At 36.8% G+C, this 19,459-nt stretch overlaps 1 protein-coding gene across 2 annotated transcripts in view; it reads left to right on the top strand.

Annotated features, from left to right (window-relative positions):
- The window catches only part of NCBP1 (nuclear cap binding protein subunit 1), a 39,365-nt gene that overhangs the window by 4,233 nt on the left and 15,673 nt on the right, over positions 1 to 19,459 (top strand). The window contains exons 2-12 of one of the 2 annotated variants that reach the window (XM_059141477.1): positions 3,068 to 3,156; positions 3,727 to 3,827; positions 5,867 to 6,023; positions 8,477 to 8,584; positions 8,925 to 9,046; positions 10,751 to 10,820; positions 11,736 to 11,951; positions 15,369 to 15,466; positions 16,213 to 16,276; positions 17,871 to 17,981; positions 18,784 to 18,848. In XM_059141477.1, the coding sequence (XP_058997460.1) occupies positions 3,068 to 3,156; positions 3,727 to 3,827; positions 5,867 to 6,023; positions 8,477 to 8,584; positions 8,925 to 9,046; positions 10,751 to 10,820; positions 11,736 to 11,951; positions 15,369 to 15,466; positions 16,213 to 16,276; positions 17,871 to 17,981; positions 18,784 to 18,848 (1,201 nt within the window). Of the gene's footprint in view, positions 1 to 3,067; positions 3,157 to 3,724; positions 3,857 to 5,866; positions 6,024 to 8,476; positions 8,585 to 8,924; positions 9,047 to 10,750; positions 10,821 to 11,735; positions 11,952 to 15,368; positions 15,467 to 16,212; positions 16,277 to 17,870; positions 17,982 to 18,783; positions 18,849 to 19,459 lie in introns of those variants that run through there. The other variant, XM_059141479.1, reaches the window with a different exon arrangement.

Genomic DNA, 19,459 nt, shown 5'->3' with positions numbered 1-19,459 from the left:
GCATTGATACATTTAATATAAAATCTGTTCTTGCTTTGGGAGCTACCATAGATAGGTTTTCTTGAGGGCATATGAAAACATTCTGCTAATTCCCAAAATTTTATTCTTAATGAACGTGCTTTATTCAGTGTGCCCAGGTTCTCTTCTGAGTTCAATATCCTGTACTGTCATGAGTTCAGATATGTCTGTAATTTTACCACCCCTCCTTCATATCCTCTCAAATATCAGGTGAGAGTGGGCCATATCTGCTTAATACTTTCTGCCTCCTCCCATTCTCCAAACAAAACGTGTGCTTTCTTATAGTCGTCAGAATGGCAAGAGAGAAAATAGGAGTTGTAGTTCAGGGAGAACCATGTACTTGTATTTTCTGTTTTCTTCAGAAATCCTCCTTCTTTCCTACTGCATTATTTTCTCCTTTTCTAGGTTACAAGAGGGTCTGGGAGGGTTGCTTTAAACACTGGAATGTGATTCCAGATTGATTTGGGAACAGGCCAGCTGGAGAGTAATTTAGGGAGGATGTCGAGGGTGGGATGTGAGATAAAGGGTGAGTGGAGTAGATGGGCCAGAAAGAAAGTAATGGTAGTTAAAGTTTAAAAAACAGTAATTTTTTTTTTTTAAAAATGCTCTCATTCAGCTAGTTTTTCACTATCTGCTTTTCCCAACTATACTGGAATCTGGTTCTGAAGAACACCGTTAGTATATTCTGCTTTCTAGACAGAGTTGCTCAGCCATCATTGACATTTCGAACTAGATTATTCTTTATTGTTGGGAGTTGTCCTAAGCAATGTAATAATGTTTAGCAGAATCCATGGCCTCTGCCCACTGGATGTCATTAGCACTCCCCCAGTTGTGACAGCTAAAAATGTCTCCAGAGATTGCCACGCTGCCCCTAGCGGGGGCAAAACTCACCCAATTAAGAACCACTGCTATTTTAACATCCTGGCTGTCAGCTTATATAAACATTGCTTTGAATATGAGGGTTTTTTCAGTGAATAAATCCTAGAAATAGATCCTAGAAATAGAAGACTTTCGTGTCAAAGTTGGCTGTTTGGGTGATGGAACCATTATAGATCCTGTAATGTAGTAGGTTTGATGCATATTTGAGAATGAAGGTCACTGATTTCACTGTGTCACACATGTCTACGTTACATGGGCTGGGATCTCCAGGAATACATCTCAGCTCTGTAACACTGCGTGTGTGTTAAATCTTTTTATGGCATTATCCTTTCAAAACTATATTCATTTATTATTTAAGCCAGATCATAATAATAACAAGGGATCAGGGGGGTCAAAGCACAAAGTGCTTTACTCTGTGGCCTTGTATAGCACTTCCATCTGGTCCTATCTGGATTGTAACAGATTGGTTTTATTCAGCTAAGTTCAAGTGGTACTTGAAGATCATTTCAGTCATTAAAGAGACTTAACACCCAAGCTTAGGATAGTGGAGCGCTGTTTTGTAAGAATCACCATATATTTTAAGCCAGATGTTACAGTGGCAAGTAAGTGATTATGAATTCTATAAAAATGGCCCAGTTCCTTTGTCTATACTAGTCTGGAGAAGATTGAGGTTATATTTAACTTACTCCTGGGTAATTCTAGATCCAAGTGCAGATTTCATTATTAATGCAGATCCCTAACACTGTTACAGAGTATTGCTTCCTTGTTCACATGCTGTCCTAAAAATCTAATCAGTGGAAATCAAAATTCAATTATATTGGGAGACTAGCCAACATTGTGTTTATCAACAGCATCATGTTCTATACTTAACACTATTAATTTAAAAATTCTAAGCGGTAGGTTATCCCACAAAATGATATAAGGTGTGTGTATTAAGGTTTTAAACAAAATGGCAAGAGATGATTAATAGTAAGAATCTGAACAATAGTAGACAGTTCAGTGCCTAAGTTGATTTGTAGTTTGTTCACCTTGAATTCTTCAGCAACCAAAAGGACAGATGGATGATTGGTAATGATTTCAGTGTGGTAGGGTTTTTGTGGTTTGGTTTTTTTGTTTTTGTTTTTGTTTGTTTTTTTTTTTTAGATTCTTTGAATGATACAGTTTTTTAACATAATAGACTAGTGATTGAAGTAGGAAGTGATAAAACATACTTTTCCCCCACCAATTATTTGATAAAGTGCTCAGGATGTTTCTTTGAGTATACGTCTGTTGATTATGATTCCCATTGCTTGGGGTAAGCAATACCCTAATACTGCATGGTCTACAGAACCAAAGCTATTAATTGAAGAGTTAGAAGTTCAGACCCCTGTGAAACTACTGAGGAATCCTAATGTTTTATGTTCCCTTTCCCATCTTCTGAAGTTTTTTTGTTTGTTGGTTGGTTTTTGGTTTTGGGTTTTTTTGGTTTTTTGTTTTTTGGTTTTTTTTTTGGCCTAGTCTAGTCTTTCCAAAACATTTAGCTTGGTTTTTGTACCCATATATCATCAGTTTACAAAATAATTTTCATTACTAGAATAATGAGTACTGCTGGCAATAGGAGGCTTTAGGACCAAGCAACTGAAGATCAGTGAACAATTCTGTCTAAAGAATGGGAGTAGCAGTAGAGGAGTGTTAGGATGTTATAAGCAGCGTTCCTGTCTATCCCCAGGAGTGGACAGGGTTGCTGCCTTGCATAGCCTCATGGGGCACTAGTCACAGCAAACTGAACATAACGAATGCCTTTTGGAGTTACAATAGTGTCCATGGAGTATGGAGACCTTTGGTGGGTCTAGCTAGCCCAGTCAGAGAGGTGGTGGGTCAGTTAAGAGCTTCTCCTGTACCCCCTACCTCATCTACTTCTCCACCTCCTTTCTTCCTTCCTCCCTCCTCTCCCCCTCTCCCTCAGTGGTTTTTGTGTGTGTGTGTCAACTGTCCTTTTTTTAATTTTATTCCTGTTTTCCCTTTTCACAGAGAAATAAAGGTCTAGAAAAAAAAAAAAAAGAAGAGCTTCTCCGGTGTGTAAAAACTAGGGTTTCTGATAGGAAAGAAATACTAGTATTTAAAAGGTTAAGTAAAATTTGCAATAGCGGATTCATCGTGTAATACTAATTTTTTTACATTATTGAAACAGGAGGACAACCTCACAAAAGGAGAAAGACCTCTGATGCCAATGAAACTGAAGATCATTTGGAATCATTAATATGCAAAGTGGGAGAAAAGGTATGTGTCAAATAGGCCCAAACTGTGATGGGGTTACGGTTGTAGTTGACCGTGCTTGATTCATTTCTGGAGCTGAAACTTGGTGATCTAGGTTTTAGGTGAAACTTGTATTACCATTAATCTGTATCCCAACATAAATTCATTTTAAACCCTTGGGATGCAGATAATTAAGAGTTAAATGTTTTTAGTAACTGCCATATAACATAAATATGAATCTTAGAAGAGACTTTAAGGAATAACCCTCTCAGTTTATAAATAATGAACCAAACAAGTCCTGGATACCTAAGGTAATTTGCTCAGAGTCTTATATTAAGTGTGAGATACCAGAGAGCCAATGATGTCTCCCATTTCTGATTCTTACTCTGCTACCTTAGACTGCTTGCTTTTAAAATTTCATTCATTCTCTTTTTATGAATTTCTAAAGAACAGTAACTACCTGAATTGGTTTATACTAAACCTGTCATAGTGCCTTATGCATGTAAGGCTTTAACTTTTTTATGACCACATGGAAAATTTTAACTCACTAATTGCTGAGTACTTAACAGATATTTGATATGCTGTCCTCTACAGAGTGCCTGCTCTCTGGAGAGCAACCTAGAAGGCTTGGCAGGTGTTTTAGAAGCTGATCTTCCTAACTACAAGAGCAAGATCTTAAGGCTTCTTTGTACAGTGTATGTATGCAAAAGATTTATGAATCCAGGTGATAATGTATTATCTACTCTTAAATGCTTTGGGAATGTGCAAAAGATGTGTTTACATTCATATTTCATTAGCTTTTCTTCTAATAGGAAATTTATATGAACAAAATGACCTTTGTGAACTCTTTTTTTTTCTTAGAGATAAATAAGGCTAAAATTGAGCATTTTCCTTACATTTTGTTTCTTGGAACTTTCAGATCATTTGAGTTGACTGTTTTTTTGTGAAAGTAGACAGTTTTCACATTCAGAGATTTTTCTTTGAAGCATATGCATTTAATATAAGAGTTTAATGTGTATTTTTAGCCAGTAGTACCAAACAAATGTGGGAACTGGTCACTTGAATAATAGTCCTTTTTAGAAAACTGAAGAAGCTTTTGAAGCTATTACTTTGAGTTAAGTTAGCTAGAACAAATATTATTTAATCCATGAGTAAATTAAAGTGGGAAAAGACTCATGAAATCATGAAACAGTCTTTCCCATGGTGGAATTAACAATCCAGGCTTTCTCATCTGTTAGATGGACATTGATCATTCTGAATTTTATGCTTTGCGAAGAAATGGTCACAACTTTTGATAAAAGGGGTCTTCGTGCTGTATTTTATATTATGAGGTATTTTAAAATTTCAAACATGAAGTTGTAAGTTATTTCAAATATTTTGATTAATATTAATGCTTTAAGCTCATTTTTGAAATTTAAAAAATTATGCATAAATCATAGCTATCAGTAGATTTCATTTTAACCGCTCATAAAGTACAAATTATTTGGGTTCTAGTTTTTGAAAGAAATCCAGTTCATATTCAAGAAGACCTGTCCTTAGACTAAGAAATGACTAATAAAAATTATTTTGCTGTAGTGATCTAGAAAGTGCCTTCTGTTTTGAGAGTGCTTATTAAAATAGAAGAGATTTATGCTAAAACTGTTATGGAAACCATGGCTTTGGGGGTGGAGAATATGGTTACTCTCAGAGCAAGTATTTTTTAAAACCTAAATTTGTCCCTACTGCTCTGCTAGGCACCTTGGGAAAACACAAAATGTGTAAGAGTCTGACTGATCATTAGCTCCTATTTACTTTTCTTTTTGAGAGAATTTCTAAAGGCTACCTAAATTAGGAAACAGCTTTTCCTTTTTCCAAAGGTTAATTATTGTAATCCTTTTCCCTGCTTTTCAGATAACGTTAATGAAAATTAACACACCTAGAGTAAGCAAATTGGGATGTAAAGAAATCTTACTATGTCCAAGTACCATCTTGACATTCAGCAATTTAACTGATAGGAACCTAGTTGGAAGTGGTTTTAGTTCTGAATTTTTTCTTAGCAACTAGAATAGTGTTTCTCAAAGTGGAATTCTGATCCTGTGACATTTGGTTAACTAAGTTTAGAAATAGCGAATGTTCTATCTCCCCCTTAATGATTCTGCATTCAAGAAACTGATTTCACCCAGCATTCCCCAGATGTTTTACCATGGAAACATCTGTAGAACTACTCTTAGAGTTCACTAAACACATTGGAAGAAAAACTGGTCTAGCATTAATTACATTTATTTTAGTTTGATAACTTTATAATTAAAGTGTTTTAAGTAATTCTTGGATTAGCTCAAAATAAAATGAAAAATTTCAGGGGTCATGTCTGCAACTCATCTCAACATTTGTGCCTTTTCTGAAGTAGTTTTAAAAATGTAACTCAAAGTATGGGGCACCTGGGTGGCTCAGTTGGTTAAGGATCTGCCTTCAGACCAGGTCATGATCCCAGGGTCCTGGGATTGAGCCCTGCATTGGGCTCCCTGCTCAGTGGGGAGTCTGCTTCTCCCCTTCTCTCTGCCTCTTCCCCTGCTTTTGTGCACTGTCTCTCTCTGTCTTCCAAATAAAACCCTTAAAAAAATTTTTTTTAAGTATTGCTCAAAGTAACTCTGTTTCAATGTTGGTAAAATGATAAAAGATTTATATAATATAGAATTGAGCAACTTAACATAATACTGTTGTTTTGGGGTTTTCTTGTACTGGGTTCTCAAATCAGTGCACGCCTGTTACCTGAGAAGTTGACAATTTATACAACATTAGTTGGACTGCTGAATGCCAGGAATTACAACTTTGGTGGAGAGTTTGTAGAAGCTATGATTCGACAACTTAAGGAATCATTAAAAGCAAACAATTATAATGAAGCTGTATATTTGGTAAGTTACTTTTTTGGTGTATTATGACTTAGTGTTGGGTTGGAGAGGAGAAGTGAGCTACAGCCAACGAATTTATCCTTTCTTCTGAAAGAGAGTTCCCCACTCACCACAGTAGCTGCTCTTCTTGAAACCATTCTCACTTAAGGTGCCACAGAGCTCATTACCAAATCCAGTCGCTTCTTTTCACTCTTAAATCCTAGTTGACCTTCCTGTAGCATGTGATGCTTTACATTCCTTTTTTGTCTTGGGTTTCTGCAACACCACTATCTCGGGATCTCCTGCTGCTGCCACTCCCTTCTATTCCTGTCTCCTTTTACTGGGTCATCTTCCTTTACCCCTTACATTTTGTGTTTCTCAGGATTCTGTCCTCACTTCACTTTAAACACTCTCCCCTGAAGCCTTCTTACTCTCTCATTGCATTACTAACCATCTTTATTTGGGTGACACGACCCCCATCCTGACAAGTCAGTAACTGAATGTCCTGTTTCAGCCTTTCTCTTGAGCTCCAGACCTGTGTTCCAAATACTGCTGGATAGCCCTAAGATATCTTGCGTGGAAATTCCTAAAAGTAATGCATCATTCTGTCTTCTCTCCAAACTGCACACAGGGTCTGCTGTCTACTGCATAACCCAGCTAGGGACCTTAGTGTTAATGTTTGCCTTCCCTTTGCCCCCTCATCCTTTAAGCAATCCCCAGGTCCTGTCACGTCTGCCTTCTAAATTGCTCCAGGGCCTCTGGCATAGTTCATACCTTCCTCTCGTGCTTTTTTATTTCTTTTGTTTAAGTAAGCTTTATGCTCAGCATGAGGCTTGAACTCACGACTCCCAAGATCTAGAGTCTCATGCCCTAAACTAAACCAACCAGGCACTCCCTTCCTCTTCATCTCTTCAAATAGCCTCTTAACTGTTCTTTTGCATCCGATTCTCTGACTTTCACTGTATTGTCTACTGTGGCACGAGACTGGTCTTCCTGTAACTCACTCTGCTCATGTTGGTATAGATCACAAACCCCTGTTCTTTCCCATTCTCTAAAGTGGAGGGTCTTAAAAGCCTGTGCAGAAGATGATTCACTGGGTTAGCAGAAATAAATATTTATCTTAAAAGAAAATGGAATTAATAAGCCCTACTAATGTGTAATACATGGATTGACAGTGAGCCAGTGTGTAGTATATGTATTTATTTAAGTATGATGTATATGTTTATTTATATCACATAGAGTTGGAGGCATGTGATCAAATTCTTTTATTGAGTAAAAGAATTTATTGAGTAAAAGAATTTTATATTTTATCAAAAAAAGTTAGCCACCAATCAGGCTGTAAGATTAAGTCCAGATTCCATATTGACGTTTTATGGTTGCCCCAATCTGTTTCTCTGTCCTTATAATATATATATACATATGTGGACATATGTGTGTGTGTGTGTGTGTATATATATGCATACGTATATGTATACACATATACGTATGTGTGTATACATATGTATATATGTACTATGTATATATGTTGCATATATATGTAATATGTACATGTATACACATATACGTATATATGTAATATGTATATGTGTACACATTTATATATATGTAATATGTATATGTGTACACACACACACACACATATATATATATATATATGTATACATACACACACACACACATACATCCCCCCATATACCCTCCAGCTGTCAGCGGTTACTTGCAGATCCCTGAACACATCCTTTTGAACCCTTCTGCCTAGAATAGTCTTGTTGCTCCCCGCCGGAGGCATACTTCACTCATCCTTTATGACCTAGTCCTGGTGTTACCTCCTTTACAATGCTCTCCCCTACTCCTCTTAGCACTGTTCCTAGAATGCTTTTTATTTACCCTCTAGTATAGGATTCATCCTTTTGGGTTGAGATTATGCTCGTCCCACTAGACTGTGAGCTCCCACATGACAGGAATCTTAATACTGCTTAGCAGTGGCACACAAAGGATATCCAACAGATACCTGTTCAGAAATTTCCAGTTCTGTAGTCCAGGGAAAATTTTTTCACAGAGAACAGAAAAGAAGATGATAGGTTGAGGTAGCTCTGTGGAATAGGAACCTGTAAATGAAGATTCCTGCCCATCATCCTGTTCCAGTCATAACTACTCAGCTCTGCTGTTGTAGAACAAAAGCAGCCATAGACAGTATATAAATGAGTGAGCATGCTATGTTCCAATACACGTTTATTTCTGGACACTGAAACTTGATTTCATATGATTTGTATAAATTGTAAAATACCCTTGGATTTTTTCAAGCTTTAACTATCCAAAACCACTCTTAGTTCACAGGCTACGCAAAAGAAAAATGGGCCACAGGCTAGCTTCGGCCTTAAGGGGTAGTTTTTCAGACCTGTGGTCTCAGTCATTACAAGATTGCTTGTTATGTGGTTATATCACATTTAGATAATAGAAATTGTTTTCCCTCATAGGTCCGTTTTTTATCTGATCTTGTGAATTGTCATGTCATTGCTGCCCCATCCATGGTTGCTATGTTTGAAAATTTTGTAAGTGTAACTCAGGAAGAAGATGTACCTCAGGTAAGAAAACCCCTTATGTTGAATCTTGCCCATATAGTACAAAGAATTTTTCACTTGGTGACCTCTTAGTAATCAAAACCAAAAGATAACAGTAGATTATCACACTTTAGATTCTTAATATCTACATGCTAAGTCAGTTGCCATAGTGGTGGGTTCTCGTGGTATCTCTATGTTAATTCAAATGATTCCAATAAAATTAAAACTAATAAAAGGTAGAAATGCTCTGATTAAACCAGGTGTCTTACTTAAGCCTCCATAGGATTTCATTCAAAAGTAAACACAATATGAATGAAAATTAACTAGGACATATTTTAAATTTGCCTTTTTAAAAATTCTTCAGGTGCGGAGAGATTGGTATGTTTATGCGTTTCTGTCATCTTTGCCCTGGGTTGGAAAGGAGTTGTACGAAAAGAAAGATGCAGAGATGGACCGCATCTTCGCTAACACTGAAAGCTATCTTAAGTAAGGACACAGCTCATAGTTCTTACTGATAAGATGAATGTGTTGTATTGTATCTGTTAGTATTGCCGTGTTAGTTTCATTTCTCAAAGATAAGCTGTGGGTTTCACTATGGCTTCCTCTAAGTAACTTCATTCCCCTGCTGTTGTAATTTATTGAGACCTCAGAGTAATCAAACGTTTGCTTACTTTGCTGGTCCAAAGGAGTTGATAACATAGCTCCTTTTAAGCCGCTTTGGTACATATTAGCAAAGCCATAAAATATCTTTTGTCCTCACATAGTGGTTCTCAAATCGTAGTATGCATAGACTCACCAATGGTACTTAAATAGGCTCCGACCCCAACCTGCAGACCTACTGATTCACAGTATTGGAGAGAGAGGGTTAGCACATGCAATGTATTTATTTCATGTAAATTAATCCCAAACCAAGTCCTTAAAACAGTGGCTCTTAACTTCTACCCAGTGCACACTTCCTGAATAATATGACACATTTCAGTTAAAATAGTCTCATGTCCTCTTATTACCTTTTCTTCCAAGTGGTGCAAAAACTTGGTTTGTCTTATTAGGTATAATACTAACAATAGGGCTTGTTCATAAATCTAGCAGTTAACCAGCAGCATGGTAATGGTTTTGTGTCCCCTTAAGTTCTTTCAAAATAATTTTGTTTTAAGTTTTGTATTCTATCACTAGGTAACTTGTTTGGATATTGTTAATCAGTCAATTACAAACAAAGCTACAAGAAATGGAAAGATAAAAATCTCCTTTGTTCTTAAGTTACTTTTAAATGGTAAATCTCTAACATTTTTATGTTTTTGAAAGTCATACTGGTTCTTTTTAGAATGTAGGTGTTTGCAAAAGAATAAAAATAAAAGAATATGAATATCTTAACATTTGAGTATATATCCTTCCCCTTTTTTATACAGATGGTAGTCCGGTATACACACTGTTCTTCACTTGCTTTCTTTTTCCCCACTCAATATAACTTGAACTTATTGCATAAAAGTACATAGGACTGCCTCACTGTTTGTTTTAAGATTTTATTTAGTTATTTGACAGAGAGAGAGAGCCCAAGCAGGGGTGAAGAGGCTCCCCACTGAGCAGGGAGTCTGATGTAGGACTCGATCCCAGCACACTGGGATCATGACCTGAGCCCAAGGCAGACCCTTAACCAGCTTAGCCACCCAGGCGTCCGTGCCTCATTCTTTTGTAACAGCTGTAGACTATTCCACTCTTTTAACATACCGTAATTTAACAAGTCCCTTGTTAGTAGACATTTAGGTTATTTCCAGTCTTTTGGTATTATAAACAGTGCTTCAGTGAATATCCTTTTGTATGTGTCTTCATGTATGTAAGATAATATATCTGTGAAGAGTGGGAGTTTTTAGAAAAGGCATTGCTGGGTTGAAGTGTCTTAACAATCTTAATTTTGATAGACTTAGTCAAACGGCCTTCCAAAGAGATTATACTCTTCCAGATCTCCTCTAAAGAGATGATAACAATTAATCCCTCTGCCAGCAGTGTTTGAAATTGTGTGTTTGCCCACATTTCAGCAATATACATGATCAAAATTTTTGTTATCTGCCAATCTGATAGGTAAAAATGTTACTTTACTGCTTTAATTTGCACTTTATTAAATAATTATGAAGCAACTGAACATCTTTCTGTGTTGTTAGAAACCTAAGTATAGATTTTTATTTTTATGTTTAGAAGACGCCAAAAGACACATGTGCCCATGTTACAGGTATGGACGGCTGAGAAACCACACCCACAAGAAGAGGTGAGTGGATTCTCAGCATCTCAGGATACAAGCACAGCCAGCTCTTGAGCAAATTCTTATCTCTGACCTTGTCAGATCACTCCGTTTATATACATTAGCTTGTTTTCCACATATCATATCAGTGGTCCAGCTCCTCATAGCTCTAGGTGTATAGTGGGGTTTTTTTTTTAAGATTTTATTTATTTGAGAGAGAAAACATGTGCAGGGGCAGGGGTTGGGGTCAGTCAGGGAGTGTCGGCAGTCGGAGAGGGAGAGACAATCTCCAGCAGACTCCGTGCTTAGCATGGAGCGCAACATGGGGCTTGATCCCCCAAACTCAAGATCATGACCTGAGCTGAAATCAAGAGTCAGACACTTCAACTAACTGAGCTATGCAGGTGCCCCTGGCATATAGTGCATTTTTAATAAGTGTTAGAATGTAATCAAAGCATTCCCTGTTCTGTATGATTCCAGTTACAGTTATTTATTTTTTTTAAAAAAAAATTTATTTATTTATTTGACACAGAAAGAGATCACAAGTAGGCAGAGAGGCAGGCAGAAAGAGAGAGGGAAGCAGGCTCCCCGCTGAGCAGAGAGCCCAATGCAGGGCTCGATCCCAGCACCCTGGGATCATGACCTGAGCCGAAGGTAGAGACTTAACCCACTGAGCCACCCAGGCACCCCAGTTAGTTATTTTTTATTTAAATGCCCTGTTTGAAAATGGAAGTGGTCACAGCCTCAGACAGGTAGACTTTATAAAGTAATTAAAAACAAAAACTTAGCACCGTTCCTCTGTACTGTATTTAATTGCGAACAAGCTTACTCTTGTATCCTGTCTTTTATAAGGTAATGGTTTTTGGTTTACGTAGTCATAATGTTAATTTTTATGTACCTCCAAATATATATATTAATTATTAAAAATTAATCTGTCTTTAGTATTTAGATTGCCTGTGGGCCCAGATTCAGAAATTGAAAAAGGATCGCTGGCAGGAGCGGCACATCCTAAGACCTTATCTTGCCTTTGACAGCATCCTCTGTGAAGCACTGCAGCACAACCTGCCTCCTTTTACGCCACCTCCTCACACGGAAGACTCCGTGTACCCGATGCCACGGGTCATCTTCCGAATGTTTGATTACACGGATGATCCCGAGGTATGTGACCAACTGTAAGTTCCTGTCAGAGGGCTTGTACTGCATTGTACTTGTGGCCTACTCTTGTCTGAATAATGCCTGTGATACATTTTAATTTCGAGTGGGTTATTATCTGAGAGGACCAACAGCAGTGAAGTTAGCAGTTTAATTTAGTGAATGGTATCTCCTCATTATGCAAGAAATTCTGCTCAGCGTGTGCAAGTAGATTGAGAGTACAGTGTACAATAGGTTCTGCAGCCAGACTGGTCTGGGTTTTATTTTTATTTATTTATTTTTTTAACTTTTTTTTGTTTTTTTTTTTTTTAGTATTTTATTTATTCATTTGAGAGAGAGGGAGAGAGACAGAGCACAAGCAGGGGGAGAGGCAGAGGGAGAGGGAGAAGCAGACTCTGCTGAGCAGGGAGCCTGACATGGGGCTCGATCCCATGGAGATTCCATGGAAATCCCATGGACGTGGAGATCATGACTGGAGCCAAAGGCAGATGCCCAACCATCTCAGCCACACAAGTGTGAGTTTGACTTGGTTTGAGATTTAATCCTGTTTAGTTAGATCCTAGCTGTATGATCTTGATTGAGTGAGTTACTTTCTTCTCTGCCTTTGTTTCATAATGGAATAATAATAAAAGTATGTTCTAATAAAGTTTTAATGAGGATTGAATTACTAAAGCATAAAATGCATAGAACGGTATGTGACATGAGTGCTCAATAATTTTAGCTATTATTAATAAGACTTTTTTTAAGAAAGATACCCAAGTTTTAGGGGGGGATTGGTTTTTGTTTATTGGTTTTGGTGGCTTTTTTGTTTATTGGTTTTGTTGTTCTTTGGGCCTTTTTTTGGTTTCTTAAGATTTTATCCATTTGAGAGAGAAAGCAGAGCCAGGGGTGTGGGGGTAGGGGCAGAGGGAGAGGGAGAAGCAGGCTTCCCACTGAGCAGGGAGCCTGATGTCAGGCTCCGTCCTAGGACTCCAGGATCACTACCTGAGCCAAAGGCAGACTCAACTGACTGAGCCACCCAGGCACCCCCCCCCAAAATACCCAATTTTTGAGATTATCTATCTCTCTCTAACTCTCACAGCTTGTCTTATTATTTGTACTATGTAATTGTTTTTTTTAAATATTATGAAATATTTTTAGGGGCCCTGGGTGGCTCAGTCATCTAAGCATCCAACTCTTGATTTCAGGCTTAGCTCACGATCTCAGGGTCCTGGGATGAAGCCCCATGAGGCTCTGTGCTGAGTGAGCATGGAGTCTGCTTGGGATTCTCTCTCTCTCTCCCTCTGCTCCTCCCTCTCCCCCACATTCATTCATTCTCTCTCTTAAGTAAATAAATCTTAAAATATTTTAGAAATATTTTTAATTTAAAAACCTCAAAGATGAGTATAAGCTGACTATAGTTTTTAAATATACATATTCTTTATTATGAAGCCAAGGTGTTAACAGCTATGACACTTCACCAATTAAGAAAATGTATGATTTTTTTTTTTTTAAAGATTTTATTTATTTGACAGAGAGAGATCACAAGTAGGCATAGAGGCAGGCAGAGAGAGAGAGGAGGAAGCAGGCTCCCTGCTGAGCAGAGGGCCCGACACGGGACTCAATCCCAGGACCCTGAGATCATAACCTGAGCTGAAGGCAGCGGCTTAACCCACTGAGCCACCCAGGCGTCCAAGAAAATGTATGATTTTGATATTAACTTTTGGTATAAAATTTCACATTTTATTTTATATTTTCACATTTATATGTATTTTTTACTTATTTTATTATAATATTATGTTTTATTTATTTATTTATTTTTATTATATTTATATTTTCACATTTTATTTTATATCTTTGCATTTGAATGACTGTCTTAACTTGAACATTCCAGCAGCAAGCATGACAAAGACTGGATCAGTTCTGCTAAAGTACCGTACCCATTGCTTAGTACATCCTAGTCAGCAGAGAATAGGGTTTCTCAGCCTTGGCACAGTTGACGTTTGGAGCTGGAGAATTCTTTGTGGTGGGGGGCTGTCCAGTGACTGTAGGATGCTTAGCAGCACCTCTGGCCTCTACCAGCAGCCTGTAGAGGGAAAATGTCAGATGTGACAACCACAACTCTCACCAGAGATTTCCAGGTGATCCCTGAGGGCAAAATTATTCAGTTTTGAGAACCAGTATTGCCATCTGAGATCAAACATGGCATTTTCTTCCTTGTGTTTTCTCTTTTCTGTTGTACCGTAAATTGCTTTTGGGCAGTGAAAATTTAGTATTTACTGGTCTCAGAGTAAAACACTGTCAGATAATCAGTTGTATTTACAGAATTATCAGTTTGCTACCCACTTTACTATACTGCATATATAGTGAAATGCTTTTAGTTGACATTATGTAATGGTCTAATTAGGAATATCTAATTGGAATCTAATATACGTTTAAGATGGCTAGAATCTTTGTAGTTAGGCACTTGTTTGTACAAGAGAAACTAGAATAGAACCTCAAAATGTTTTTCTCTTAATAGATGTTGCTTGTGTATTTCTACTTAATTTTTAAGTAATGTATACTTAATTGGTATTGCCTCTCTAATGTGGCATATTCCTTTGCCAGAAGAGTATAAACATATAAAAGATTTATTCCCCTAAAAATGAAAAGGATTTGGTTCTTTTGTTTTGGTCTTTGAAAAAAATGTTTATTAGAAAAAATTAAAATTAATAGAGATTAAAAGTCTACAAGAGTAAATAATAAGTAAAAATAAAACTCTTTGAACCTATTTGTTATGCATATACCTTAAAAAAGAATAATAAACATGCAGGTAACGTTTTTTAACCATTTTCTTAAACAATATAATATGGCTGTCTTTTTTTTTTTTTTTTTTAAAGATTTTATGTATTAGAGAGAAAGCACAAGTAAAGGGGGAAGGGCAGAGGGAGAGGGAGAGGCAGGCTCCCCACTGAGCAGGGAGCTGATGCAAGGCTCGATCCCAGAACTTGGAAATCATGACCTGAGCCAAAGACTGGCGCTTAACTGACTGAGCTACCCCAGGTGTCCTGAGTATGGCTGTCTTTCAATGCAATGTATGACTTTTTATGTCTATACAGTAATTGAAATAAAAATTTTTCCTCTTTCCGTATTTATTATAGAAGTTAATCTACCTCGTGTTTAAAAAAAATCAAACCATATAGAGCTAATAATATGAACTCTTTGGTTTGAGATGGATGATGATGGTATGGTGTCCGGAGCACTAGCGGAAATGCTGCAACTGCCATTCTAATTGTATTCGATAGAAGTGACTATGATGGGGATAGGAGTTTTCATACTTCTGAACTTTTATCTTTAACACCCAGTAGTTTCTTGATCATAATAAGCTCTCAAATATTTGTTGGATAAATGAAAGGCAGTATCTTTTTCTAGATTTGTAGTATATACATTTGGTTTTCTTTCCAGGGTCCTGTAATGCCAGGGAGTCATTCAGTTGAAAGATTTGTTATAGAAGAGAATCTTCACTGCATCATTAAGTCCCACTGGAAGGAAAGGAAAACTTGGTAAGATTTCATGGTAACTTTTTGAGTGGAGAAAAAGTAGCAATTTTGATTTGGTAAAATATATGTTAAGAGTGTAAGAAAAACTTCCTCTCTTCTGATGCCCTGTCTTGCTCAATAAGACCAATCTCTAAAGACACGTCTTTGCTTTTCCACGGCCTTTTACACTCAAACAGTATCTCTCTGGCTACTTCATGACACTGCGGTGCTTTATAGTAATGTGCACACGATAGCTTTTGTGTGTGGATATTTGACATCTGCTATGGACAGACTAACTGGAATCAACTGGTTTTGGTATAAATGCTATGAGAATAAAAGAATATTAATAGCTTTCTAGCATTTAGATATCATGCTTTGGAAAAGTTTATTTTTAGTGTTTCCTTGAGCCTTGGAAAGTTTTGGTTTAGATTTTAAGGTGGAAAGGTGAAAGATTTTTCAGTATTTGTGGAGTGGTCTACCCTATTAACACTTTCAAAGTTAGTAGATTTGAATATACTCTTTTTGATCTTTCAAGGATTTGGGGCTGCATTAAAGAGTTTCCTTGTGATAAAGTAATATGTACTGTAATTAAGTGAAGTACGAAATCTAGAGCATTTCAGAAAAGATTTCTTTTCCTTAAATCCAAATGTGCTGCTTTTAGAGTTGCCTGTTTGAGATACATATATATAGAGATATCTATCTATCTATCTATATATATATATTTTTTATCTTTTTATACTTATTAAACCTCACTTAACATTTTTTTGTAGCGCTGCACAGCTGGTGAGCTATCCAGGGAAGAACAAGATCCCCTTGAACTACCATATAGTTGAGGTATGCATTCTACATGGAGCATGTTTCTAAATTTCAGAATCTTTCTGCTGATTTTAAAGTGTAAAGGACTCTTGGCTTTTTTTTTTTCCTTGCAACTTGTCAGGTACTGAAAAGTAACACAGGAGCAAGGAAATTGCTGTTAGTTTTGGTGCTCTGTTAGCCATGTTAGTAAAGTGAAAAGAGGTGGTTGAACCAAATGGAATTTTGTGTTGCCCATAAATTATATAGTATGTCTTCATTCATGGATAGTGTAAGTTACCTCCAGTCCTGTCAGTACATTGTGTCCACTTATCAGATGTATAATTGGCTTGAATACTTTAAAATATTGTATTATTGGGGTGCCTGGGTGGCTTAGTCGGTTAAGCACCTGCCTTATGGCTCACATGATGATCCCAGAGTCCTGGGATCAAGCCCCACATCAGGTTTCCTGCTCAGCACGGAGCCTGCTTCTCCCTCTCCCTGTGCCACTTCCTCTGCTTGTGTCCTCTCTCTCTCTCTCTGTAAAATAAATAAATAAAATATTTTTTAAAAATAAATAAAATATTATATTATTTTAAGCAAATAACTTATCCTTAATTGTGTTTATCTGGCCTGTTATTGCTAGCATACTCTTTACTAGTATATTCTCTGTATCACAAGGTAGGGATAAGTATGAATATTTATTCCTAGAAATCAAAAAAGCCCATTGTTTTTGGAAATAAGAAGAAGAAATTATGCTTTTGACCCCATATTAAGTCATGCAGAAGAAGGGTGATAGTAGTAGTAGAGTTGAACACCTTGTAGAGATTTCTGTTCTAAAAAACAGTGTTTTCACTTGACATATGTGTGAGTCAGATTGTTGATTGCATTATTCCCTTGTGTTAAAATACTCATGAAAGTGAGCATAGTTATGATATATTTCAGATTGACTTTTTATTCATAATGCATTTGTGTGCTTTCTTAGAAATACTGCATTTGTCCTGTCTTTATACAACTTGAGGGTATGTTTAGACTATGAACCTGACTCACTGACACATCTCTTGAAATGCAAAATATAAGTCATGTTTTCAAATCTGCAAAATATGTAAAAATTCATCAGAATGAACTACAGAGAGATGTAAGTGAGAAGAAAGAATGAAGACCAGGCTTTAGACTCTAGATAGGTGGTCCATGAATTATATAGGGAGGGTAGAAACAAGTTTCTGAACAACAGTCTTGGCAAAGAAATCTTGACTGCTAAAGAGATGGCCAGGTACCAGTTTTTAAGTAGCAGCCTGGAATATCCTCAGTTCCTGTTCTCAAAAATCTAGTGAGAGTTTTTACTCTTCTATGAATGACACCCTGATGGACCACCTGCCTGAATCACCTCTGATACTTCCAGAGTTGGAATTTAATTGCATAATTCTTTGGCAGTATCAAATAAGCATTAATTTTTGCATATTCTTATTTGATTGAGTTACAGAAAGACGAAATTTTCATTTCGTAATTATTTTTTAAGTATTTTTTCATTATGAATGCCATGGAGTTAGAGTTTACGTTTAGAATGTTGAGGTCTTTCTGATGGAAGTACAAAGGTCCTGGTTGAATTGAGTTCTGACTCATGATTCTTTTGTAGGTGATCTTTGCAGAGCTGTTTCAGCTGCCAGCTCCCCCGCACATTGATGTGATGTACACAACGCTGCTCATCGAGCTGTGCAAACTTCAGCCCGGCTCTCTCCCCCAAGTTGTATCCTTCCCTTTGCTTTTAAACTTACTCTCTTTGGCCTGGTTTTAAAAGATTATTAAATATTTCTTACTGTGGGTTTAAATCACTTCATGGAAAGTTTGGCCATTTCTTCAAAAGTTAAACATATGTGTAAACATACATTAAACACAATCAAGCCATTCCATTCTTAGGAATTTACCTAACGGAAATGAAAGCACATTACCCTACATTAATGTCCATAGAAACATTAATGGGCATTAATGTTCATAGAAACTTTATAATAACCCCAAATGGGACAACCCAAATATCCATAGTACACGAGTGAATGTACACATTTGTCATAGCTACACTATAGAATACTACTTAGGAATAAAAGGAGCAAATTTTTGGTGCAGGCAACAATTTGAATGAATTGCAAAATAAGTATGCTGAATAGAAGTTGCCAAACAAATAAGAATTTATACTATATGACTCTATTTATGCAGAATTCTAGAAAATGCAAAGTGACCCGGTCACAGCAGACCAATATTTGCTTGCAGACTGTGACAGGGGAGGAGGGGAAGAAAGGACTACAAAGGAGCATGGGGAGAGTTTAGAGGAGAGGTGATGGAAATATTCACTGTGCTTATTTTATGGGTGTATGCAGTTCCGATTTATTATACATCATTGGTAACTCATAGATGTTTTTTTAAAAAATCAATTATATGAAAAGATGCTGAGCATTATTAGTCATTATACAGACTTCTAAGAAATCTTGTTTTTTTAATCACAACTTATTTTGAAAGAGGATGGAGAGTAGTTTTCCTTATCCTCAAATTCACAGCTTGCACAGGCAACTGAAATGTTATACATGCGTTTGGACACAATGAACACTACATGTGTGGACAGGTACAGTAACTGCCTTATTTCCTATACTGATGGATAGCAGCTTCTACTCCCTATACGTATAAAAAATTTTGGTCAGTAAAACATTTGCCTTTTTAGAAGTTCTAAGTTGATTTTTCTTTCTTGCCTCCCCCAAATAATCTTCTGTATAATAATAAAACTCATAATGTAACATTATGCTTTCTAGTACAGCTTTCAGTATGAAATGATGGCCATGCTGAGGTTTTAATTTCATTCATTGTTTACTTGTTTGGTGCTTTGGTATAATTATACTTTTTCCTTTGTAACTGGACATGAAAGCTTTTTAAATGGGCTTTATATTAACTATCACCTATGCAGAAGCAGAATCTAATACTGTATATTTGTTATGTATAAATATATTATTTTTGTTTGTAGATAGTATCTGCTTCTAAAATAATTAGTTTCTGCATAACTAGACCTTGAAAACTCAGTTTATATAAAAGACCATATTGGACTGTTAGAGGAGTAGTAATCACATGCCTCACTGCCTTTGGGGGAGGCCTGATACCACCTTTAACCCCCGGTGCTCTTTCTTACCTCTGTCAGTTTCCCAGATCAGATCAGGACAGGTCCTGAACATTTCCCAGTCACCA

Source organism: Mustela lutreola, chromosome 12 (assembly GCF_030435805.1).
Source record: "Mustela lutreola isolate mMusLut2 chromosome 12, mMusLut2.pri, whole genome shotgun sequence".
Classification (NCBI taxonomy): Eukaryota; Metazoa; Chordata; class Mammalia; order Carnivora; family Mustelidae; genus Mustela; species Mustela lutreola.
This window is presented reverse-complemented; position numbering and strand designations above follow the sequence as displayed.